This window comes from Triturus cristatus, chromosome 5_2, assembly GCF_964204655.1.
Source record: "Triturus cristatus chromosome 5_2, aTriCri1.1, whole genome shotgun sequence".
Lineage (NCBI taxonomy): Eukaryota > Metazoa > Chordata > Amphibia > Caudata > Salamandridae > Triturus > Triturus cristatus.
Genome location: NC_140588.1, coordinates 910,116,426 through 910,142,180, shown reverse-complemented (window position 1 = coordinate 910,142,180; position 25,755 = coordinate 910,116,426). Strand labels below are relative to the sequence as shown.

Here is a 25,755-nt window from a genome sequence, read left to right as displayed (position 1 = left end):
TCTTCGCATATCGAATGGCTTCATATTTTGACTAGACTATTTTGCAGATTTTGCTCATGCTGCATCTACTCCCTCAAATGCTACTTGCTCATGCTGCACCTTCACCCTTAAATTCTACTGGCATTTAAGGCAATTGATTTCTGCACTTCATTCTAATTCCCTATGACAGATTTATTATGCATTTTAACTGATATTGAGATGAATCATATTTGTCTTCAGTTCTGTAATATCCTTAAACTTTTATAAACCTACATGATTTACATTTTGCTGCTGGCGCCAGAGCCCCTATTTCATGAAACTCAAATTATTTCACTTGTGTTTGGGTGTGATTGGGGACACATTACCTCATATGTTCTTGAGGTCCAACATGGTCCCAGATCCTGCATACCAGTTTCATTTCATATTGATCAACCCATCAGTTCCCTTAGTGAACCCAAATAATGGTTTAGGCATGTAGGAGAGAGATCATTCCAGTGCAGTTTATTTCTTTTCTTAAGATCTAGTGCATCAAGGTTAGTTTCATCTCGCTGGGGTAGTGAAGACAGTGTTCATGGGGCACACAAAGGTAACTTTGTTAGTCCTCCACACTACACATTTTCATTTGGTGAAAAGGAAACCCCTGCTAGCTGAACTAATGCCCTATGATCTGAAGCGCTAGTAGACTATTGGTAAAGAGGTGCAGACCTAATCTGGCAACGGCCACCTACAAGGTTCACGTTTTTAGAATTCAAAGTGGCTAGAGGCGAGGTTGCTCAACATCTAGTTTAGGTTACGGCTCTTGCTCCAAAGTTAAGAAAGCAAATGGGTAAATTGTGTTCTGGGGCTTGTAGTACGAGAACCCACCCCCCTTCGTCATGATCCCAACCTTTTGGGGTCCAGATTGCCTGGGGTCTATCACAGTTATTTAGCAATAATCATCTTGGGGCGGGTATTATTGGAAGGGCATGTTACTTGCATAGTCATTGAAAGGTCCTTCAGCCCATGGAAGATATGAGGGAGTGAAGCCTCCCAGAAGCTGTAGTCAAAAGGTTTCTAACCATTCCCATAGCACAGATGGATGATGTGAGCGCGCGCACACACACAACTTTTACAATCACAGAAACCAATCATGTAACCAATTTTGTCCACTTGAGTAACTGGACGTAAAACACCGATGCAATGGGTATTCTCCTAGTGGTGCTAGAACAGAACCTCTAAATCCTAGAATTACTGATGCAACAGCGAAGATGTGGCCATAGCATATCTCACACCAAAGTGGTTTAAGTGCCTCAAAATAAATCAACAATACCAACAAAAAATAATTCCAATATACTCAAAAAGAAGATACCACACTACTTCTGGGAATGGTGGCATGATTAGAATGTTTTAAATTTCATTCCATTTAAAGGGCCTGTTGGTAAACGGCCCTCTCTGAAGGGTCATCCCAAACCTTTTGCCTTCTTCGGAACGAGATTTTGTTGGCTTTAGGACTCTGAACTCTTTACCACTGCTATCCAGTGCTAAAATGCATGTGCCCTCTTCTCTAAACATGGTTTGATTGACACAACCACCTGTTTGCCACATTTAAATTTACCTACAAGCCCCTAGCAGAGTGCACTACATGTGCCCAGGGCCTGTAAATTAAATGCTACTAGTAGGCCTGCAGCACTGATTCTGCCACCCACACATGTAGCACTTTAAACATGTCTCAGTCCCGCCACTGCATTACCCGTGTGTGCAGTTTACACTGCCATGTCGACCTTGACATTTAAAACCCCTTGCCAAGCCTTAAACTCTCCTTTTGTTACAGAGGTCACAAGGTAGGCCCGCTGTAGCCCAGATAGGGGAGAGTGCTGTGTATTCAAAAAGGTAGGACATGTACTTTTAAGTTTTCCAAGACATGGTAGAAAAAAAAAGACCAAATTCGTTTTTCACTACTGTGAGGCCTACCCCTCTCATAGGTTAACAGGGGAATTCCTTATTACATGTAAAAGCTGTAATTGCTGATTGAGAATGAGTAGCTCAGTTATGTTTCACATAATTGGAACAGAAATGATAAATCCTCTTTACTGCTAAAGATGAATCTATCACTATCCTTTTAAAAATACCACTTTTCTAAAGATGGCATTTTTCTGCTCTTAGCCCTGTGTGCCTGCAGCCTGCCTCTAATGCACGTCTGGGGTGGGCGATAGGGGACTTTGTGCGTTCCTTCTACACAGCCACACACAAAGGGAGTTTAGATTTGAATGGGTGGCCAACCACAGCCTGTGCAGGACGGGAGGGATGAGCTGACACTTAGACCTGAATAGGCGTTCTCAAGTCCCCACACAAAGGGCTGCTTAACCTCCTGGAGTGAGTTTGGAGCCAGAGCTGGATGGAAGGAACTGTGTACTACAAAAGCTCTTCTTTGAAGTCCCTCCCCCACTTCAAAGGCACCAGTAGGTATAAGAACTGGGACGTCTGACCATATCACTTCAGACACTACTGGACCTATGAAGAACTCTGCCAGATGGAAGGACTGATGTGCTGCTGCAAAACCTGCCATTCTGCTGGACTACTGCGCTGGAAGAGCTGCTTCTCTGCTGCCCTCCTGTCTGCTACCTTTTGCCCTGCTGAGAAAGAACTGGACTAACTTACTTGAGCCCAGGGTGATCTCCATGGGTATGCAGGCTTGCCTCCTGTTTTGAGACTCAGGGATATTAAAGTCTTACCGCCTGCTCCTGTGCCTGGTCCACTGGAAGTAGATCAAGGTGCTTGCTTGAGTGGAACTGACGCATCCTCTGCTGCGTGAGCAGAATCAACGCTTTTGCGGGCACAGAACCAGTGCATTACCATCAGAATTGATGCATTGGAGCCATTGCATTGCCACCACTGGAGCCATTGCATTGCCACCACTGAAGAGGCGATTGACGCATCCCCTTCTTTGCATGGAGAAACCCGGCTTATCTGCTTTGGAACCAACGCATCTCAGAACCGGCGCATTGCCATCATTGCGTGGAGAAAATAGACATCACCTCGACTGAGGGATAGACACCAACTCATCGTCCGCTGCACCCCGCATCTTGCTGTCGCGTCCAGTATCAAGGTACTTTTGCTCGATGGGCCTTGCGTGGCTCCTGCATTTAGTCCATGCTCCATCGCGGTCAGCCTGAACTCTTGACAGTGCCCCGGTCCACTACGACCACATAACCCCATAGGTGATTACTGCTTCTAAGTGCCATTTCTCACTTTTAATCTGTCAAATTTCATATGTTAAATTCTACTTAATGGATTTTTGTTGCTTAGGTCTTATTTTATTTATAAACTCATACACCATTTTTCTAAACTGGTGTGGAGTCTTTTTGTGGTGTTTTCACTAGGTTACTGTTTGAAGTGTTGCACAAATACTTTACAAATCACCTCTCAAGTGAAGCCTGCCAACTCTGTAGCAAGTAACCACAAAGTGAGTACTGGTTAATTTATGGTGTGTATCTGACTTATCCCAACTAGCATTGTGGTTCCTGCTTGGATAGGGTGCATTCCTCTGCCAACCAGAAACACAATTTCTAACAGGGTCCCTTACTGACTTCCCTAAACCTGAAAAAATTAAAAGTAACACAAGTCACTACATTATAGTACAGAAGCTGTTTAACCTGTGGCATATTTAATCCTTTGTCTTCCCTTTACTCAAGTGTTGAAATAGTCAATTATTCCTTCTAAACGAAGTGCCATATATGAACTGAACAAGCTACAGTAAAAGTGCCAACAGTTTAGGTGGACATAAAGAAAACTGGCTTAAGTCGCCATCCTCGTGTGCGGAATACAACAACAAAGCCATAACCCAACGGTCACTTTACATTTGGATTATATTTTAGACACATTCATATTTAATTTGGCAGACAGGTGGAATGAATTATGCCTAGCTCTGACTTAACCATCATGTATTACAACAATCCAGGAAATCAGCTCTGTACAACTTCCACGTTTACTGTGTGTTCGATCGCCAAAACTTACATACAGTGACAAGTAGACACTCCTCTGTGGGAAAAATCTAATTTGGACCCTCTTAGCTATTTAAAATCACGTATTCATGGTAAAACAGAGTACAAGGAACAAGTCCACTGTAGAGCAACCTGAAACACATTCTCTTATTTTACCAACAATTTAGATTTGGTCCAGTACAGGAATGGTTACAGCACTACCAAATACTAATTATTTCTGCCTTTAGGAGAAATAATGGTCTAAAAGATGCTTATTTGAAACCTAGTGAAAAAAGGCAGAAACCTTTGAAGGCCTACACCATTATCAAATCCTTCCTCACTAGTTACCACAAAATAGTGATAAGTATGCACAAAAAAGGTGCTTCTATGTCTAAGTGTGATGTATTATTTACCCTTCAGCTTGAATACGATGAAGGCTAGGACTACTTGGTGTACAATATTAGATAGAGGGAGCAACATCAGTAATAAACCGGAAAGTAGTCACCTTAGTGATAGCCTTTAGGAAAGCAAAGAACACAACGGTCACACGCACACACGGTCACACACACACACACACACACACACACACTTTCTTGCCCATAAAGTAGGTTCACAAGAGCAACTCAGATTTCAAAATTATACCATAACACATTGGAGACAACGAAACCTTAAGACATCTATGAACTCTTAATGGTTGACGTGAAACGTTACTTCAAGACATGACCCATTTCTTGACGAAGAGAATGTGAACAAGACCAGGTAATTCATAGTATGAAGTCGGAATGGGGGAGGTTGGGAACTGTGTTGTCAGACAACAGACACCAAAAGGAGAGGTATGGGTGAAGAGACAGAATACTTTACACCATACCATAAAAATTGTTTATATCATATTTACGATCAGCGAGCAATTATTCCAACTCTATTCACCTCCCTCCCATCACCAATGAAGTCAGATATGTGATCCGGTATTAAAACATCACTGAGTCAAAAGAAGCTATAATTTCTCATTCTGCTAGCACCAAAGATTCTTCCACAGGCAGCTTCATTCCCCAGTTGTACAAGATGTTCAAAAACAAAACTGAAAGCTCATCTAGCAAACTGTTAAATGAGATCCAGCAAACAGAAACTATTTCTCCTACATAGAATCCAGGAACCCTCTAACTCTCAGAAACCATGGGAATGATTCACTGGACGGTTACTTCTAAAGTCCAAACGCTTTTTTTTTTTTTATTACGACACTACAATATACTTGAAGGTACAAGACAATTGGCCTGATAGAGTCCTGCCTTCATTAGTTAACCCCGATCAGAAAGTATCAGCAGTTAACTTGGAAATAACCCCTATAAACTGAGCGGTGAACATGACACCAAGACAGAACAAATTATTGTACCACATATTTAGAAATACGATGAACATAATGGTTGCCAAAAACGCGATTGTCAGAATGAATGCAAAAATACATGTCCCAATGCTACTTCTTAAGTTTTCACCTGCCTAGGTTATGCCCACTCTCGAGAGGCATACAATTGGCTCTAGCTTGATGATGAAAATATGATTAACATTATTGTACACACACGATTCTAGCCAAATGGCCTCATCCACAAGATAATGAGCCTGACTGTGTAAGCATGGTGTTAAATCTGACGAGCTAATCAATTGTCATTATTCAACTCAGAAGTTAATATACATTTAGAAATTGCATTACCGGGTACAGAAAAACAGCAATTCTTAAATTTTAGTGAGTCACTGTAGACCTTCTTGACTCCAGTCATAGGAAGAAACCCTCACAATTAAGGCACAGCATTCCAGCTGCATCAGCAATTCTTTTTCTTTGAACCACCATATAGTCGAGCCCTAGACATTTTAAAGCTACTGCAGCCTGGCCAATGTGTTTTTGAAACTATAATAATCCATAGCACGTTTTCAGTACAACAGTTAAAAAGATACCACTTGACGTCACAGATTTTAAGCTCAATAGCACATAACGTGCTAGGTATACAGCAAAAGGAATAACTGATGGACTGAATGCTGAACAATGCAAACATTCACCCCCAGTTACAAATATCTGAGTTTAATCCATCGCTCTTTTACTCGCCACCCCAGTTTGGACCCAGCCATATGCAAATCAGGCTTGACCCTGTTCCTCACCTTCCCCGAACATTCAAGCCAGATCTTCCCAGGAACGGAAATAATTATCCTGGGACCGGTTTCGAGCATCACCCCTTATCAGCCAGGATAACTTGAAACCATTGGTGCATTGATCTTCAAAGCAGAATGTAATGTATAATCTTGTAATCAGAAAACCTAATTATTTGCTCTTCTGATCCAAATGCAGATCAATGTAGAGATAAATATCATTTAACATTAAAGAGAGGAAAAGTTGTTCCTTACTCTGCTACCAAGATATCTCAGCATCCAAGATGATTTCACCACCATACATTTCAATTCAAATGCTAGGAATCATAACTCATTCTAAAACATGTTGGCCTTTTGTACGAATGGACCCCCACTCAAAGAGGGTAGAAAGTTAAGAGAACAACATTAACCCTTTTGTGGAAGCCAGTTTTTTGTTTACTAAATTTACCCTTGGTAGCCACAACATTCTGGTCTATTTTAAAGGTTTGCGTTATTTTATTGTGTAAGCTTCAATGCACAGAGTGCACACAAAGAAGACCAGAGCCTACCATAAGAGGCGGTATCTCAGTGGAGGTCTAGCACCTTTCCCTCACAATTGCTTTAAGAGGGTGTGATAATTCCCAAACCAATTGAAAACAAACCTGAATGCACTCTAAACCGGGAATACACCTTGCAGATTCAAATGACACCTACCTTCATTGGTGGTAGGCAAACATCTCACAACTTTGTTATGGTATTACTTCAGCAGCAGGGAGTGCACATGCTGAACTGTACCGCTGCTATTTCTGAAGGAAAGTTAAGGCAGATATATTTCCTAATGTGAGGCATATGCACATAGGAGATGCAGCACATGCAAAAAAGGAGACTTAGGGAAGGGAAAACGAAGCAACCAACAATCTACAAGACTACAATTACATGAAATCACAGTAAAAACCTAAGTGGAAGAGTAACATCTCCTCTAGGACTACAAGCACTGACTGAGAGCTTCAGGACGAGCTGGCCTGGCGTCAGTGACCTGATCAGATACTCCTTGTACCAAAAACAGGTGAAACAACTTAAAGTGCTTGATAATAAACGAACAAGTAGTGACAGCTGCTTTGATCAAGGGACTTTCAACACTGCTTCTTCCAATAGAAGAGTATGCCCTACTTATCTTTTTTTAAGTTTGAGCCTGCGAGGTCATGCACTAGCGCATGCGCCTCGTTTGCGAGACACTGCAGTCTGCATAAAGTGCTTGGAGCCTGCTCATTGCTTATCATTTGTGCGCCTTCCAGTCACTTCTTGCCAGCATCTATATATGGCTTGTCCAGCCTATAAGTCACTTCCGATGCTTGCTGTGGAGCAGGGACCAAGCACAGACTGATTCAAGTTAATCAGTGCCCATCCGCTGCTCCCGATGAGACTGAGGTACTATTTCTCCACCACCTCTCACTGTTTTTGTACTCTAACTGAATCTCCGAACCAATCCCAGCAGGTCATGGTGTTATCTGAGAAAGAGCAACACTGGGAAAAAAACTGGCTGGATGGCAGGGTAAAATAGCACGCACCTGACAGAAAAGACTGGGCCGATGCCCCACGCAACATCCTGTGCTTTGGCTGGTGAATAGAAGCTGTCAACTCAGACTACACCAGTGACATGGTGGCAGTTGCACCACAAAATCTTTACAGCTAAACGCTTAAAGAAAAATTCACTTTGAAGGATTAGTTCCTCACAAACATTTGGTGTGAAACCTGAATTTAACAGGACAATTGGATATGCCAACTCCCCAAATACTGGATAATAGTGAGACCTAATCGCTTATACAGTGTTCAGCTTTTGGCTCCCTTTTTGACACCTGAAAGAAAAACAGAAGATACAGAATCCGTCCAGTCTGCCTATAAAAGGTTAGGAGTAAATCCCCCGGACTGGGGAGAAGATTAAAGCTGAAGAAGAAGAGTTAGACATGCCTTTCAACACTGGATCGTGAAATCCAGTGTGCCCGTGAAGCAATAAGGTGTATAACCCTGCTAAGGGCAACTGAGATCATCACTGATGTTTGATAGTGTACTCTGGCACAAAGTTAACACCCAAAAAGCCCATTCATAGATACAGACTGAGAGTGACCCTATGAAATGGACAGTCACAGTTCTGAGACCCTACTTTCTGAGGAAGTTGAAGGTTTATTTGAAGTCGAATCCCAGATGGTGTCTCAACAAACCTATGGACCCTCTTGAATTTGGCTTTAAGCAATAAATGTGAGCTGGCACCCATTGAGTGATAACTGCCAACCTGACAGAACACAAAATATTTCACCAAACAACTGCAACCATTCACAACGTCTGTGTGATTCCAAATGCAGGAATCGTCGACGCCCGCAACCCCTGGCACAGCTACTTCAGTACACATGCATGCTTGCACTGCCTCTGGCAGACCTGACCCCACTCTGGCCCACTGTTTACTGCTCAAAAACATTGTGCCACCTTGGCTATGGCAGCCTCCCCTCACTCAGTGTGAGTCCCAACACCAGAGACCTTAAAAGCCTATAGAGCTCCTGAACTCCCACAAGAGACTACAAATATTTTTAAAAGGCACACGCCCACACTAATGCACCAGCAGAAAACAAGGAAGAGTCGTTGGTTAATTAAAGGTTAAGTTTGGATAACTAGCTATGAATGCACTGTCTCAGCTTAACAACAAAGTAGGATTATTGGATTTACTCAGAATTCCTTACATAGCTTGATGCCACAGAAGTCCTTTAAGCTATTGCACGTTTACTTTTTATAATAAAACTATTACTTTAATAAAATAAATGGACAATACTTTTACTTTGAATGATCCTTCAAACCAGTTTCAAGCCGCTCCTAAACTGAATTTAGCACTTACTAAATAGTGTAAACCAGAGTTAACCTATGGGAGAGCTGTCAGGAAATGTAAGACTTAAACACACGTCCTACCTGTACAATATAGTGCATCCTGTCCTATAGTCTTTAAGACCTACCATAGGGTGTGACTTGTAAGTATTAAAAAAGGTGGGTTTAGGACAGGCAACAGGCTTATTTTGCCAGGTCAAAATGGAAGTTTAAAACTTAACACCCAGGCTGCAGCGGCAGGCTTGGAGACAAGTTCTGTAGTGATACTGTAGTGGGTGGCACAACATGTGCTGTAGTCCACTAGTAGCATTTAATTTACAGGCCCTACGTACAGGTGTTACCATATACTAGGGACTCACAAGTAAATAAAATCCGCCAATCAGGTGTATACCAATGTTAAATATGGTTAATTTGAAATGCACAAAGGCTATACCACTGGTTAGCAGTGGTAAAGTGCACAGAGTTCTACAACGAACAAAATTAGGTTTCATATACTAGGGACTTACAAGTAAATAAAATCCGCCAATCAGGTGTATACCAATGTTAAATATGGTTAATTTGAAATGCACAAAGGCTATACCACTGGTTAGCAGTGGTAAAGTGCACAGAGTTCTACAACGAACAAAATTAGGTTTCAATAAAAAAGGTATAAAATCCTAGGTGACCCTGAAGAAAAAACAAATATCCAACACATGGGCAAGTTGGACCCAAGTCCAATACGAGCTGGGGTTCCCTTCCAACCTATAGACACAATAATAGACACAGAAAGCAGATATATAGCAGTGAGAGGCCAACTAGAGGGTAAGGAGATCACCCTGATAAATTGACCAAAATGTATTCTTTGCGACACCATCGCAACGCTTAGCCCCCCCTACTGATGGAAAAGACATTAATATGGGAGGGGGTGGGGGCTTTAATTTGGTTGCTGACACCATACCACCTTTCGGCGTCTCTACCCTTTGTTTATTGAGGTGATTTGGCAGAGTTTTACAATTTACCACAGTTTGAAAGTGACTTGAAATTGTTTTTCTAATCTTCTCCCTGAGGACAAGATTAAGGTCTACAGCAATTCATCCAATCAAAGACTTTTTTCAAAATGGATTTGTCACTGGTCAGCCTGACTTTTTTTCCAATTTCTATTGGCAAAGTAGAGTCTGTACATGGAATTAACAAGATGACCATGGCTACCTTACTACAGCTTCTGATTGGTTTCTGGGTCTGTGATTCAATCAATGTAGGGTTGGGGCTAGGGTTAGGATTTCTATTGGGAGTAGGGACTAGGGCTTCCTGTGTTATTGGATGTTGGGACTAGGGCTAAGCCTTTAATTAAATTGGAAGTAGCGATTAGGGCTTCTGGTGTTATTGGTTGCTGGACTAGGTGTGGGACTAAGAGTAGGGTTAGGATTTCTATTGGAAGTAGGGACTAGGGCTTCCTGTGCCATTGGTTGCTTGGGCTAGAGTTGGGGCTACTGGTAGTGCTAGCGCCTCTATTGGACGTAGAGATCAGGGTTTTTGAAACTGAACGAGTGCTTGGACTAGGGCTAAGATTGGCTGTGAGGGCCTGGTCTATTAGTTCTAGATTTTAGGGCTAGTGTTGTGATTGGATAGTGTTAGGGCTAGGGCTAATATATATCTATCTTTGGTCTACATGTACTTGCTTCCATTGTGCATCTATGTACCTCCATGTACTTGGATCTGTGGGTCTTACTTTTCTCGTGAAAAAGCATATCCAATGCACTACCCCATTTCTCATCCCGTACCTCTATCAATATCTTTAATCTGCATATACTTACCTCCTTTATGCATCTATATACTCTCAATGTACTTGTGGATCTATACATTTATCACTTTCTTCCAATTTAGCTTTTCCAATGCACTACCCTATTTCCCAGCCTATACTTCTCTCAATATATCTTCTAGCCCAACTTTGACTCATTACAAACTTCTTTCTACTACTCTTTCCAATGCACTACCCTATCTCTCACCCTATACATCTATAATTACATCCTCTACACGCACTCTGATTTATCCCAAACCCCATACCACTACTATGTTCCCCAAAATAACCCTTTCTTTACTCTCTCCTACTCTACCCCTCCTTGGATCATCGGACACTTCTTTTACTATACCGATCCCCCTCAACAAACCTTTCTAAACTCTTCCCTCTGACTCCTGCCCTCCAAAAACCCTTTTTACTCATCCAAAAGACTCCTCCTACTGCTATGACCAAAAAAAAAAAGAAATCCTTCACTCTTCTATCCCTCCTCTATCCTTTTCAATCTAAATAACAGACTAACATGTTAACTTCTCCAATTCCATATTCCACTATACTAATTCACCACTAATCCTCAATGGGTTCCAGAGTAGCGTGCTACTCGCCAACAAAGCATTTTTAACACCTCACCGGGGTTACAAGCGCTATATAAATGCAAACCTTTCTCCCTTTTTTACCCCTCCCCAACCCTTCTCAATCCAAATAACTGACCAACATATCCACCACTCAAATTACTTCAAATTTCACTATACTAATTTTCAACACTAATCCTAGATGTGTTCAGGAATAGCCTGCTACTCGCCAGAAAATCGCTTCAACACCCCATCAGGGGTAACAGGCGCTATATGAATGCAAACCTTTCTTTCCCTTCTATCCCCCTGCTATCCTTCTCACTCCAAATAACTGAATAAAATTACTTTCATATTTTCACCATACTAATTCACCACTAATCCTTTATGGGCTTCCGGAGTAGAGTGCTACTCGCCAAAAAAAGCTCTTCCAACACCCCATCGGGGGTAAGTAGTGCTATATAAATACAAACCTTTTTCCCTCTTCTATCCTTCTGCTATCGTTTCGCATCCAAATAACTGACTAACATATCCACCACTTAAAATTTACTTGCATGTTTCACTATATTAATTCACCACTAATCCTCTATGGGCCCCGGAGTAGCGTGCTACTCGCCGAAAAGTGCTTGGACGCCTCGTCAGGGGTAATAAGCGCTATACAAATGCAAGTACAATACAATATTAGACAGGTCACATCCTCCCATATGGGACTCCCAGTTCACCCGCTTGGCCAAAATGTTTACTAATTGGCAGCAGCAGTGGGGGCTGAGACTCCTGGAGGTGACTAAACCCACAGAGCCGGAATTATTCCTTTTTTTGGGTCTCCACGAGGTCCATGTTAAACTAGTTCCCCCTCCTCATGAGATGTGCACGGCGCGGTCAGCGCAATTGAATATTTACCCCGAACTATCTCAGACCATAACCCAGTGCTACTGCAGCTGAGATGAGCGCTCTTTAGGTCCTCGATACCAACATGGAAGCTTAGGCCCGACGCATTGGAGGTCCAGGTCTTCCGGGAAACAATCAGAATTAAAATCACTCAATATTTTGCAGATAATGCCGGGACAGATTCAACTCCCAAAAACGGAATGGGACGTCTTCAAGGGTTACTGTATTGCTGAATCCAAAGGGATTAGACAAACCCTACTGATGGATGTTGAAAAAGCAGAGGGGTGCCTTCAGAACAGAGCTCAGGCAACCAGATTGCCCAGAAGTTCAGCGGCTAAGGATGAGGTGGCGACGCAGGTGGAGAGGCTGCGCTGTTTTGACTAAGAATTAATAGGTAAAACGCATGCCGAAAGAGAGAGATCGGGGTCTTTGCTGGCATGGCTGGCTAACCCAGCTAAAAGAGCCCCCCCACATACTGAAGTTAGAAACTGAGGACGGCAGTAGGGTTTGTACACAGACCCTGCTGGAGGGATTTGGGGCTGTTTCAGTGCTTGAGGTGAGCTGGCTAAAGTCTCAACCCTTCCTGGTGACGCAGACGGGGCGCCCACCGGGGGACCTCCGAAGCCTGCAATGGGAACCTAGCTGTCTGCCATATCTGGGAGTTCACATTTATCATACTTGGGCAGATCTTTATGAGGGCAATATAGGGAGGGCCGTACGGGGCATAAGGACATCCGTAGACTTAAAGCGGACCTTGGCGCTCTCTGCGGATGGCAGAATTGTGCAACGCAAAATGAAGGCACCCCCCCCCCCGCCTGTTATACTTCAACACACTACCACTGTGTATTCCCACTGCTTTTTTTTTTTTTTTAAGGACCTGAACTTCCAGAGGTAGGCTTTTATCTGGGGTTCGGGGCGCATGAGTTGCCCTTGCAACAATGTAACGGTGTCCCCTGATTTTGAGCTCTACTATATAGCGGCACAACTACAGTGGTTAGTACAAAACATAGCTCGAGAGAGGCGACAGGTGGACCAGTTAGGACTACATGGCCCGGCATCGCGCTATTACAAACATTTCTCAGGATGAGTAGGCTCACTGGGAAAGGCCCCCAGGCGCTTAGAATACAGGCTAGATGCTGATGTCGGGGACTACAAAAAAAAAAAAAATAGGAGAGAGGATCCAATACTCACCAGATATCCCATTAGATATGCTGCATTCACTCCGGCATGGGGGTAGCTGAAGGGCCCTAGGAGACTGGATAGAAGCTGGGGTGACAAAGATGGGAGACCTCTACCGAGATAATGAGCGCCTACCATTCGATGAGTTCTGCACAGAGTTTGGGTTACCACAGGGGCATTTCCTATTGCATAGAGCGCTCACAGCAGCAATACGTAAACACCGAAAGTTGGGCTCTACAGAACCCCCAGCCCAACAGACCTGTTACTACATAGCCTTGTCCGCGGGCACCATTAAATCGGTGTCCTGTCTCACAACTTGGAGATGGCTTGCGCCCACTGGAGGCGCTCCATCTCCAGTGGGAGGAGGATCTGGGCACTCCTTAAATGCAAAGGACTGGGACAATATACCGATGGGGATATCTAAAGTATCCAGAAATGCACAATTTAAACTGATAAATTATTACGTCCTTTGTAGGGTTTACTTGACCCCCCGAACACATAAGCAGATACTTTCAAGTAAGTAAGGGCTTATAAAGCACACATATGCCGAGGGATCTGGGCGCTGGAGAAAGCAAGAACGGAACAGAAGTCAGGAGTGACTTGATCGCTATTGGGTAGGGAAAAGTCAGGTTTTAACCTGGCTCCTAAACTGGGATCTGGACGATAAAAGCCTAATATGGAGTGGAAATTCATTCCAGAGCTTGGATGACAAGAAAGAGAAACATCTGCCTCCCCATCTGGTCTTAACTCTAGGGACGTGGACCAGGGCTTTATTGGCAGATCTTAGCATCCTGCGGGGGGCATGCCATTGGAATAATGTATGGTAATCATGGGGGCCCACCCCCATAAAGGGCTTTATGAACCAGGCACAGCACCTTAAAGTAGGGGGAGCCACTTGCCCCTGCTGCAGAGAAGTACAAGTGCATGTACTACACATGCTATGGGCATGCTTGCACCTGTGGGAATACTGATAAGGAGTGACAAGCATAGAGGGAGGGGTCATTGACAAGGAGATACCCTGCTCCCCAGCTCATGGTCTACTGGGGTGGGTCCCCCATACAGTAAAAAACAAGGGAAGCCAAGAGGGGGCTGAGACATATTGACATAGTTCATGTAGAAGGGTCTCCCAGACCCAGGCTAACACATCTAGACTGGGAGAATCAGGAAGCGGAGGAGGAAGATCGTTAGAACAGGATATCATTCCACGGACCCAATGATAATACTGGGGTTACCCCTATAGCTACTACTAGGTCTAAATCACATATACAGAGATACCGACCCATTACTATATAACCCTCTACATTGCACACTAGCTGGAAATATATGTAGGCCTACATGTCCTGTACACACTCAGCAATGTGGCTGTGAAACCTCGCAGTGTAGGAGGGGGGGGGGGGGGGGAAGTTGGGTGTTATAATTTTATAGAATTAACGAACACCTTGGATGATACTTACAGTGCATAATCCTGCAGATCTTACATCAGCAGATTAGACTTGTATTGTTGAATTGTACTTATTATTATAAATGCTCAATAAAATGTTTTTTTAAATCAGTGTTTTATACCACACATAGATTATACAGAGACAATGAATCATAAAAATAAACAATGTACAGAAATTATTATTTAAGACTACAAGGGTTGCAAGGAGTCACGTCAGCCATACTGGTAGCATTCTGTGTTAAGAATGACTGGTCTGGAGAAACACAAAGTCAGGATTTAGAACATAACAGTGGTTGGCAGGGTCTGTATTTAATAAGGCTTATATACTTATCAAAGTAACCCTCTTTAGTAACCTTAGAATAATGAAAGGTATAGAAAAACTATAGGGTTCAAAACCTATGTTTTGTTGTTTGCAAGGAGCTCCTTGATGCCGGTACATTGCACACTAGGCTATATTAGAAGAACTGTAACTTATAAACTCACATGACAGAAATATCTGACAAAAGCAGTAAACCACTGAGCTATCTACATAAAATACAAATTTGTGATCTGCATGCCAAATGTGCTGTGCAGTAGACACATTTACACTATGTTACATTATGATAAGTTAAAACTGTGACTCAACAAAGCACAAAGCTCTCCATCAAGTGCATTACCACTAGAGTTCGGCACACAAAGATCTCAGCACAGGTGCCTTAAACCTGTATGATGCTTTTAAAACACAGCAGGTTTGTGACCTATTAAGTAAGCCAGAACAGATTTACTGTTACATTTGACCTTGTCGCCAAATTCTTTACAGCGGAGTTCAAAAATAATAAGTATATATATATATACACACACACACATACACACACACTGTCATACTACACTTTTCATGATTCTCGAGACTCCACCCCCTTTCTGCTGTCAAAACTTGCCCCCTAATTTATGAATTATTGAAAAACATTTCCAGCACTGGCCTAGGCACTAAAAAAAAACATACCAACCCTTAGGACTTGTGCGTTAAAATTAACCAATCACAGGGCCAGTGAATTAAAATCCGGTGAATGGCTATATTTTTCAAAATTGTTTTTATTTTTGCAGTTGTTGTCGTTCTCACCTCAAAAAATCCATACCCGAACACAGTCAATGAGAAAATGTACGCTCTATTTCGGACATCTAATCTTCGGCTTTGAGAATGTAAAACGTTGACTGGTATGCACTAAACAGCCAACGCACTAAACACACTATTCTTCTTCTAGTATCCAGACGTCCAAACATATGTGGATTATCAAATAGGCCAATGCCCACCAATGTTAGAAAAGCGCACTTTTCCGTAACGTTAAATGACAAGCCAGACTGCATGCACTATATATACATAGAAGACGTAATAGGGAAGAACAGTATATCACGTGAAGTACACACGTATACGATTGTAGGAGTAGACTTACTTCTTAAACATACTGGCGGCCGCGAAATGGCCAAGAGTGCTGAGGGGCGGGGAGCGCCCGACTCAGTTGGGCTGCGGGGCAAAGAACGAGTGTGCAGCAATTGAATCGCAGTGATGAACCCACCCCCACTCCCTTCACAAGCACATGAGGCGTCTGCTCTTTTAACAAGCCGGATGTCACCCGCTTTACGGCAGTCTTCAGCAAAAAGCAAGTGCCGACACTGGAGGCCACACCATGCCGCAAAAGCCGCCGGTGGCTGGTAGGAAGTCCAATGACCAAAGATAGACATCGGGTGACGGCCATCTTGGATTGGGGTATATCCGTTCAAATTATAAAGAGTCTGGTACAAAAGAGCAGGGAGAAGCGACTAAGTGTCACGTCCGTCAGTGAATCAGTCGGTTTTACGTAAGTCACGTCCGTCAGTGAATCAGTCGGTTTTACGTAAGCGAGCATACTTGTGTTAAAGCCTAGCCATTGAGACAGCTTTAGTTGACGCTCCTTTTAACCCCTCACAAACACCCACAAAATGAATACATGATACATATATATAGAGAGAGAGACAGAGACAGAGAGACAGAGAGAGAGAGAGAGAGTTTAGTCAGTGGGCCTCATCCATTGGTTTGTTACATTGTCCTTACCTTAACATTTTACTTCCACCCACCTATGCATTGGCCGATTGGATCAATCCACTTTACCCATTGGACCAACTGTACATTGTTCAGGTCCACCTAAAATAGTTCCTTTTGCTTCATTGACAACGCTGTAAGCTCTTATTTTATTTATTTTCTATTAACTTTAATGCTTCATTGACAAAGCTGAGAGCTCTTATTTTAGTTATTTTACGTTAGCTTTAAATAACGGTTATTTTATTTAGCTTTCACAACGGGTACCCAATTAGATGTGATTTATTTTCTATCCATCTGTCTATTATAAAGTTTTCAAGTGACATAGTAACATTGTAGCTACCTGCAATTTGAGTGCTTGGTTAGATGGTGATTTATTCTTGTCTCCTGCCTAAAGAATAATCATAATAATAATAATATGGATCAAAACGAATCCTTTCATCTAATCCTCCTCAACCTCTCATCTGCATACATGCCAATATTTTAGAAGAGGAAAGTGGGAGATTTTTAAAAACCACCGGGAGAATGTATTTCTCCCATTGACTTCTATTGAGGGCGAGGCCTTTATCGGGTCTATTGTCATGTATGGGACTTGCAATGTAAAATATCAGAAAACCAAAAATATATATTTTTTCTTACCTGTCAGGAGTACAGAGAAAGTGCTATAGCTGGCAGAGAGAGCGTGACAAAAACGTTGTGCCCCAGTCTGTGGGAACAGGATCTGACAGTGCATACTTCAAGTCACGGAAGGCCTACCTTGTCGGTAGAAGCCCACGGAGAACAGGATTTTGAATGCAGGAATTGGAAGGTGGGAGACAATGCTTGAAATCGGTAGTCTCCCGCCTGAATCGGAAAGGTTGGCATGTATACGTCTGCTTTTGATACTGCCAAACATGACAACCTCCTTGACATCCTGGAAACCAAGATGGGACTATCTGGGTCATTGTTAAATTGGTTCACTTTGTTTCTCCACAACAGAACACAAAGAATTAAGGCCAATCAGTCCCTTTCCAATTCCTCCCCAATCACACTAGGGATCCCATAGGGCTCCTCGCTCTCATCCACGCTCTTCAACCTCTTCATGGAGTCTTCAATTGAAATTCTCAAAAATCTTACATCCACTATCACATGTATGCTGACGACACCCAATTGTACCTGAAACTCTCTTCCTCTGAGGATATCCGGTCATTTAACACAATGCTACCCAAAACCCAAAACTGGATACCCTCCAACCATCTCAAGCTAAACTCCCTCAAAACTAAATTGCTTCTAATCTCTCCTCTCATGCAATCTTCAACTAACAGCTCTAAACTGCATATCACACATCATAGATTCCACAAGATCACTGGGAATAATACTAGATAAGAACTTGATCACGCAGGCGCATGTCAGCGCAGCTACCAAAGGAGTGAACTTCCAAATGAGCATTCTAAGGAAAATAAAACCCTTTCTCCCCCTGATGACTTCAAGTCTGTTGTTCAAGCCTTAGCCATTTCTTACTGGATTATGGTAGTGCAACCTTTGCTGTCTACTTAGCTACAAATTGGCATGCTAAGGGCCTCTCTTAACTCGGCTGCAAGGCTCATCGCAGGATGCAAAAGGAACAACCACATCTCTCTTGATTTGAAATCCCTAAACTTGTTTCCATATGAGGCCAGGGTGTAATAATCTCACCTGAGTTTCCGCAGGAACGTCATGGAATTCGAAGTAAGGTCCACAACTTCTCCCAATCACCTACTGCGCCTGACTCCGTCTAGGCGACAATGGTAATCCGGGGAAGAAGGGAGACAAAACAAGGAAAGAAAGGGGAGAAATCCCTCGTCGCGACTGCACAAGGCCACAGGTTTCAACAGGGTACAACAAAAGGCTGTAGGTAGAAGGAAATAAATAAACACATTTAGGCAAAATAGTGGCACCCTATCTATTCTAATACTCTTGTTCTTCTCTTTTCTCTCTACCTTAAATCTCTCTTCATCATGTGCTGAGTAGAGAAGTAGAAGATGAGGAATAGAATGAATATCTGGTGCTGAAAGAAACAAACAGGCAACAGCATTGAAAGGGGTTGCTACCACAAATAAGGAACTGTTTATGTGCCCACCTGTTAACCAAATGTAGCCAGTAGAAATCTTTCCTTGACTGTAAAATTAGTACTAAACAACCAATATAGAACCTTGAATTCAGGTAACTGAACCTCGCTTTCCTTTTGGTACCCTAGAGAATGCAGGAGCGGATTCCCACAGCGCCAAGAGCACCAGATCAGGTAAGTATTAGGCTCCAGCAACAATAATAGCAAAGGGAAAATAAAAAGAGCAGCGCAAAAGCGTTGTTACTGTAGCCCGATACTGTAGGTTTAGAGTATTTTTCTTCTTTACACAGGAGCTGGGAAACGAAGTACGACGGGGCGCCGAGGAGAAGATGACTTCTTCTTTATGCAGGAGCTGGGTAACGAAGTACGACGGGGCGCCGAGGAAAAGACGACCCACCAGGAATGCACGCCGGACCACCGCCGAATCAGGAGTGAGGAGCGCGACGCACCGGAAGTGATTAGGGGAAACGAAACGAAAGCAGGAACCGGAATGTGAAGCGCTGTTGTTTGGGGATGGCTGGGTTTTAACGTGTGTGACCCGTCTTCGCGCATGCGCGTCCTTGGCTGGTGGCCATATTTGTAGTTCCGTGATTCCGGCAGTCCTGACACAAGGTTCAATTAAAAATTGCTTGCATGACCCAAAACGACCTACACTTCAACACCCTTCTGTACTTCACATAAAACCTGGAACTATCTCGGGGTTGCAGATCTTCCAAGTGCTCCAGCACCTTATTGCTGAAACCACAAAAATGTCATAGAAAGAAAGACTTATAACCGTGCCTTCTCGGATATTTCCCCAAGAATTTGGAACTCACTGACTCCTGAAATCAGACCGAATCCCTCAACTGCCCCTTTAAAAAAAGAAGTGACAGTACTACTGATAAATACTTTTTTGAAGTACAATTACATGAACTCCACGCTTGGGCCCATGTGATGATGCATCCTCTACACACATGTTTGTTCAGTTTGGCGATTTGATATCCTGTGGTCATACCTGAACATATTGTTGTATTCCCCAACCATGTTTTTTTAAATTTTCTATGAATGCTCTTGTATATAGTCTAACGGCTCCTCTATGTATCGGTCCTCCTCCACCAGCTCGGCGTTGTGACTTCCTGTATCTCTCATGATCATGTTGTTGTTTTACCGTACTTGTTTCCCTCTCATTTGTTCCTGACTATTTGTAAAGCGCTCTGATACCCTTTTGGGTCATGTTCGCACTATATAAAACTCTATAAATAAATAATAATAATAACATGAATGGCACAACTGAAAAACGTATTTAAAAAACATCACTGGTAGAATGACCTTATCAGGGATTGCTTTTGAATTTAAATTGTTTTTATTGCAAGCATTTATCACATACGTTTAGATGACTGCATAGCTGCCAAGGTTTCAGATTGCGTATGTGTGACATTTTCATAGTTTCAATGTACTTATGAGTGACATTCAATGTCTAAATGTGTGACACTTAGAGTGACACTTTCTCGCAAGCAAAATAAAGCAGTAAAGTTCAGGGAAACAAATAAATATCAGAAATTACACCCATTTGAGCAATGAGAAATTCTAAGAAAATCTTGAAACTGCTGCCAAGCGTAGAAATGGAAGGTCGCTATCATGAGTTAAAACTGTCACTAGACAAAAAGATGATCTTGCTCCAGCAGGAACATTATTCACCAGAGTTATCTTGAAATTTTAATTGTTGCATGAAAACTCCTGGACACACAATGAATTCAACACCACCACCAGGTAGTTTAAACCTATGTTATTTACACGAAGCACCCTCCACCCCTTCAGCTCAGTGCCAGGTGCAGTGTGGCACAGGTTCCACAAGTAAACAAAAGGATCTCTGTGAGAAAAGTAGTAAATCACTCCTATCCTCATAAAATACGGTTTTGCAAATATGTGTCGTACATGTTTTTTGCAACAGGGATGTTAATCTTCAGAGCTCATACATGGCAAGTAAAAACTGCCAGTGCACAAAACTCCCACCTTTGAGCAGGAACATTATAATCACCAAAGTTAATTTTTGACTAACTTACCAAAAATCTCTGAGTCGCAGTAGTGCTACAGTTGGGAAAATAAAGCCTGCTGCCTTTGTTGCTGTAGCTGATGTGTCTGTGGAGTCACACTCACTGGCTGCAGAGAGCGGCAGTAGATAACTGAAGTCTGTCACGGTGAGAGGAGCTCATCATTGTGGCACCACTGTCTTGAGAGTCATGCTGGGTGCCTTCTAAAGCCACTCAGCATCTGCTCTAAGACTCAGGCTCACCAAGACCGGACACAACCCCCAGCTACAAAACGGGGCAGCAGCACTTGTTGAAGTCAGGTAGGACACACACGTCTTGACCTATAATTTAACTCCAGTGTCAGGCAGCAGCAGCATTTCCTGGAGACCTAGGCCGGGAATTAAAAGCATCCTGCCACAGGGTCTGCCGACCGAACCCTCCCCGGTATCATGATAGTGAAAGTCAGTCTGTCCTATTCATGTGGGACCAACCCGAAAGAGGTGCCAGCGGCCCCACTCTGGTGCTGGGGGTCAAAGATAGAAAAGCAGTGGTGATCATGCCCATGCATGGCCTCCATCAGAATGCCTAAAGCCGCCAAAATGAAAGGTCACTGTCAGTGGAACTACCCCCGGATAATTCACTTATCTGTCTAAGGGAAACAACCATTACAATGCAGTCATTACAATGCACTACCTTTACAACGCAGTCATTACAACGCAACATCCTTTACATCGCATGTCATTACAACGCAGCCATTACAACACGTCATCACAACGTATGCCATTACAACGCATGCCACTACAACCCATGCCATTACAACGTATTATAAGGTAAATAATGGGAGATAGTAATTTTTACCCCTACACTATCCAACACTTACCCTACTGTTTCACTCACTGGAGTGGGAATAGTAATTTTTACTCCTATACTATCCAACACTTACCCTACTGTTGCACTCACTGGAGTGGGAATAGTAATTTTTACCCCTACACTATCCAACACTTACCCTACTGTTGCACTCACTGGAGTTGGAATAGTAATTTTTACCCCTACACTATCCAACACTTACACTAGTGTTGCCCTAAAAGTATTATGCATTGTAATGGTATGCATTGTATTGGTATGTGTTGTAATAGTATGCGTTGTAAGTGTAGTTTCTAAAAATGGGTTGTGATGGCATGCGTTTTAAAATTATGCGTTGTAATGGATTTTGCGATGTAAAAACTGCGTTGTAAAGGCATGTGTTGTAAAAGTTTGCGTTGTAACATGTCCTATTCCTGTCTACGGCTTACCAGCACAGGACTGAAGGAACTACAGGCCTCGTGACAATGGCACCGCCTCTGAGGCAGCCGTGGCTAGGTCTCAGCTATTTACAATACAGTCAGGTCAGCCCAGCCCGCCACCTGAGGTGAGAGCAGTTCTGAGTTGCAAGCTGCTAAAATAAATTATATTTATGTTGTATAATCAATGTGTCAGTCAATTTATATTAACAAACAGACCTGATTGAGCAGCCAGTATGAGTCTTGGAGCACTGTCTGCATAGCACTGCTGTAAATGCAGCTGCGACAGTCCTGGTCACTACCAGCTTTTCCCTCACAGCACGCAAGTGGTGTCAAGGCACTAAAAATGAGGGACTAATGAATTTGAGTGAAGTGATGTGGACCACCACACTAAAATGCGTTAGTCTAACACCTGATGCCTGGTACTAGGCATGGCTCTGACTGCACATTTTCTTTTCATTTTGCTGCATACCCCTGCAATAAAAAAAACACAGAAGGTTGCAAAGGCTATAGATTTTGGCTTTCTAGTGCTTGTTATAAAAAGGTGTTGCTCTGATAAGCTTTTTTTTTCGAAATGAAAGGGCCTCTAATTCCTCTCAGCCTATGTCTACAATGCCCGTTGTTTGTCAGTGAGAGCAGGTAGAGACCCAGCTCCTATTAAAAAGATGTTGCTCTAATAAGGTTTAGGATTATTAGGAATAAAGTTGCCTCTACGTGTTCTAAACTTGTATCTATGATACCTATCTGTGAGAGCAGGAAGAGTCGCCCCTTCTATAGCTGCCATCACTGATTATTGTTACATGGATCTTGAAGATAGACTTCCTACAGTTGCCACATTTTTCAGAGACAAATACTGGTCATTTGTACATGTTTCAAGATTCTGAAACGTCCAGAAGATAGTACTTAAAAACACAGCTTATGTGAAATCTACTGCATAGTTTTTGAACACAGTAAATCAGTCTCTATTTGTTTTAGAAACATCTACAAATAGTTTAGACTACTCCAGAATACCACTATTTTCCTGATTTTGTTTGACCTGTCTTAGCTTGAAAATACCCGATACTGGGCAGGTGACAAATAGCATTATATTGCCGGACAGGAAAAAAGATCCACAAAATCTTCAAAATCCAGTACTCTTTCCTGTTTGAAATATAATTTTTCTCTGTGAAAGATGACAACCCTGCATACTCTTCATCTTGCAGCAGCCTCACTGTGCCCTGATGGGTATCTGTAAACTCAACACAAAAGGGCCCAAAAGGAAGCATTTAGAGACTCAACCTATGTCGCAACACGAAAATGGTATGGGGAGCCTGCCTTCAGCAACAAACTGATTTGTTGTGCTTCCAAATTAAAGGTCTCTTTGAAAAGAACAGAAGCAGTAAGGAACAAAAAGTATTTTGTGTTCAGGCCAGAAATCCTCACCCACACTTAGGTGGCATGCTTCATCAGTAAACCTCTAGCAAGCTTGATAGTGGTATGGGCTACAACTCCAACACAAAGTACAGGAGCGCTTGAAGTGGGTGTGTCAGAGGTAAGACCAATCCAATGTGAGCTGTCTGGTTGTCTGGTTGTACTGAAGGGGGACAGACTGTAAGTGAAAGGAAAGTGAAGGGAATTTTAAAATGCCTCACAGTGGACACTTGCAGGCACACGCATCAAAATGAGAATTTGCGAGTCCTTATTTGCGAATTTCAAGGAATCGCAAATAAAGACTCGCAAAACACGATGCACCAAAAAAAATGCGAGAAAATTGCGATTCGCAAATAATCGCTAATTAAATTGCGATTTCGGCATTTGTGAACTCGCTATTAGCGATTTCGCAATTAGCGTAATCGCAAATTCCGAAGTCGCATTTTGATGCATCCTGATGACATCACAACCAGGAAGTGAGCAGCACCAGCCTCATTTCCAGTGCACAATCTCAGGGAGAGGAGGGAGCTGGCTCTGGGAGCTGAACAGGAGTGTGACAGAGACAGTAGAACAACTTTTTCTAACAAATGGAAGCCTCACAAACAGCAGAGGAGAGCCAAACAGGCAGGAAACGCAAAATTAAATTTGCTGAAAAAGAAATTGACACCCTCATTGAGGGAGTAGTCCACAGCCATGATAAGCTGTTTGGAAAGGCATCATTGAAAGTGGCAGAGCAGGAGAAAAGGAAAATCTGGCTCCGGATCCAAAACAGGGTCAATGCCATTGGGGTGACACACCGCACCATTGAAGAACTCAAAAAACGATGGTACGACTTGCGCAGTCGGGCTAAGGTGCGCATTGCTGACCGGCTCAAGGAGGCAAAGAAGACAGGAGGGGGAACACCAACAGACACTGGGAACACTCCCATGGAGGACTTGGTTGAATCCACCATCCAGCCAGAAGCTGTTGTTGGTGTGACCCAGCTGGACACGTCCGGAGCAGCAAACACATCTGAAGGTAAGATGAATGTATGTTACCTTATTTTGTAAAATGTAAAGGTAGAACATGACCACAGTACAGCCCAAGTGCAGACTTTGAACATCCACTACACAGATGTATTCAGTAGGTGAGGGGCATTATGGGAGATGTAGTCAGGTCAAGCAGTTACAATGTCAAATCACAGAGTAACAACCCAAAAAAGCTTAATAGTGTATAAAATCATTAACATAGGCAAAAATTTATTACTGTGACATTTTCATCACAGACATTAAATAATGCAGTTTTGCACTGTTTCACCTCACAGATGCTCAACGTGTAGAAGATGTGGATAGCGATTCCCCAGACATGCAGGACACCAGCGCAGGTGAACAGATGGACACACCCGTGGTGCAAATAAATCCCTCACGTCCAACAAAGTCACGCAGGGCTACTGTTCCATCCCTAGTCACCATGGAGTGTGATGATGAGGCTGATGCAACACCAGGTGGCAGCCATGGCCAGACAACTTCCATCCCACAACCACAACCACAGGTCCCCAGAACCAATCACAGAGTCCGGCGTAGGAGAGGAAGAGCACTCAGGACACAGCAGGAGGAGCAACCAAGTGATGTCTGGGGTGGTCTTGAGGGACAGATGCTCCGTATGCAGCGCCTGCAGACAAAAAACACACGATTAGTACAATTGCAAATTGGCAAGATGGCTAGCAACATAGCAGTACTGTCTGAAAGTGTGCAGCAACTGAGCAAGGTGATGCATGAGGGAAATGTATCCCAGAAGAGACAGCATCGTCAACTAATGCTGCACCTGAAAATGTTTGCTAAATCAAACAATAGGTTGGCCACGACAACTGCACTGCTGGCACGTAGGTCTGTGACCATGCAAACTGAAATGTGCCATTGGAGCGGGGATGTGGTTAAAGCACTGGACCAGGTCACCAATGCAGTTGATTTGCTTAATGCTTCCACAATTGCGGCCAACAATTCCACGCCCGAAGAGGGTAGTGAGGGTGGCTCAAGCCTAAGTAGTTTGGCAGTTCCAGTCCGCACTGCAGAAGGACGCAACACACGCAGCAGTACCCCAGCCGCTTCCAACATTACGGATGACAATGCTGGGTCTGACAGGCGTCTGGGTGTTCGTGGGAAA

At 43.1% G+C, this 25,755-nt stretch overlaps 1 protein-coding gene and 1 long non-coding RNA gene across 4 annotated transcripts in view; one reads left to right on the top strand and one right to left on the bottom strand.

The window, feature by feature from the left end:
• The window catches only part of MCTS1 (MCTS1 re-initiation and release factor), an 87,989-nt gene extending 71,531 nt beyond the window's left edge, over nucleotides 1-16,458 (bottom strand). Inside the window, exon 1 of one of the 3 annotated variants that reach the window (XM_085608107.1) lies at nucleotides 16,206-16,458. In XM_085608107.1, the coding sequence (XP_085464233.1) occupies nucleotides 16,206-16,216 (11 nt within the window). In that variant the 5' untranslated portion in view covers nucleotides 16,217-16,458. The remainder of the gene's footprint in view (nucleotides 1-16,205) is intronic. The other 2 variants (XM_085608108.1, XM_085608109.1) reach the window with 2 other exon arrangements.
• LOC146829420 (uncharacterized) lies at nucleotides 16,458-20,180 on the top strand. The gene is made up of 3 exons (XR_014962242.1): nucleotides 16,458-16,610; nucleotides 19,044-19,088; nucleotides 19,205-20,180. It is a non-coding gene; the product is annotated as an uncharacterized LOC146829420 (long non-coding RNA).
• The last annotated feature ends 5,575 nt before the right edge of the window (nucleotides 20,181-25,755 follow it).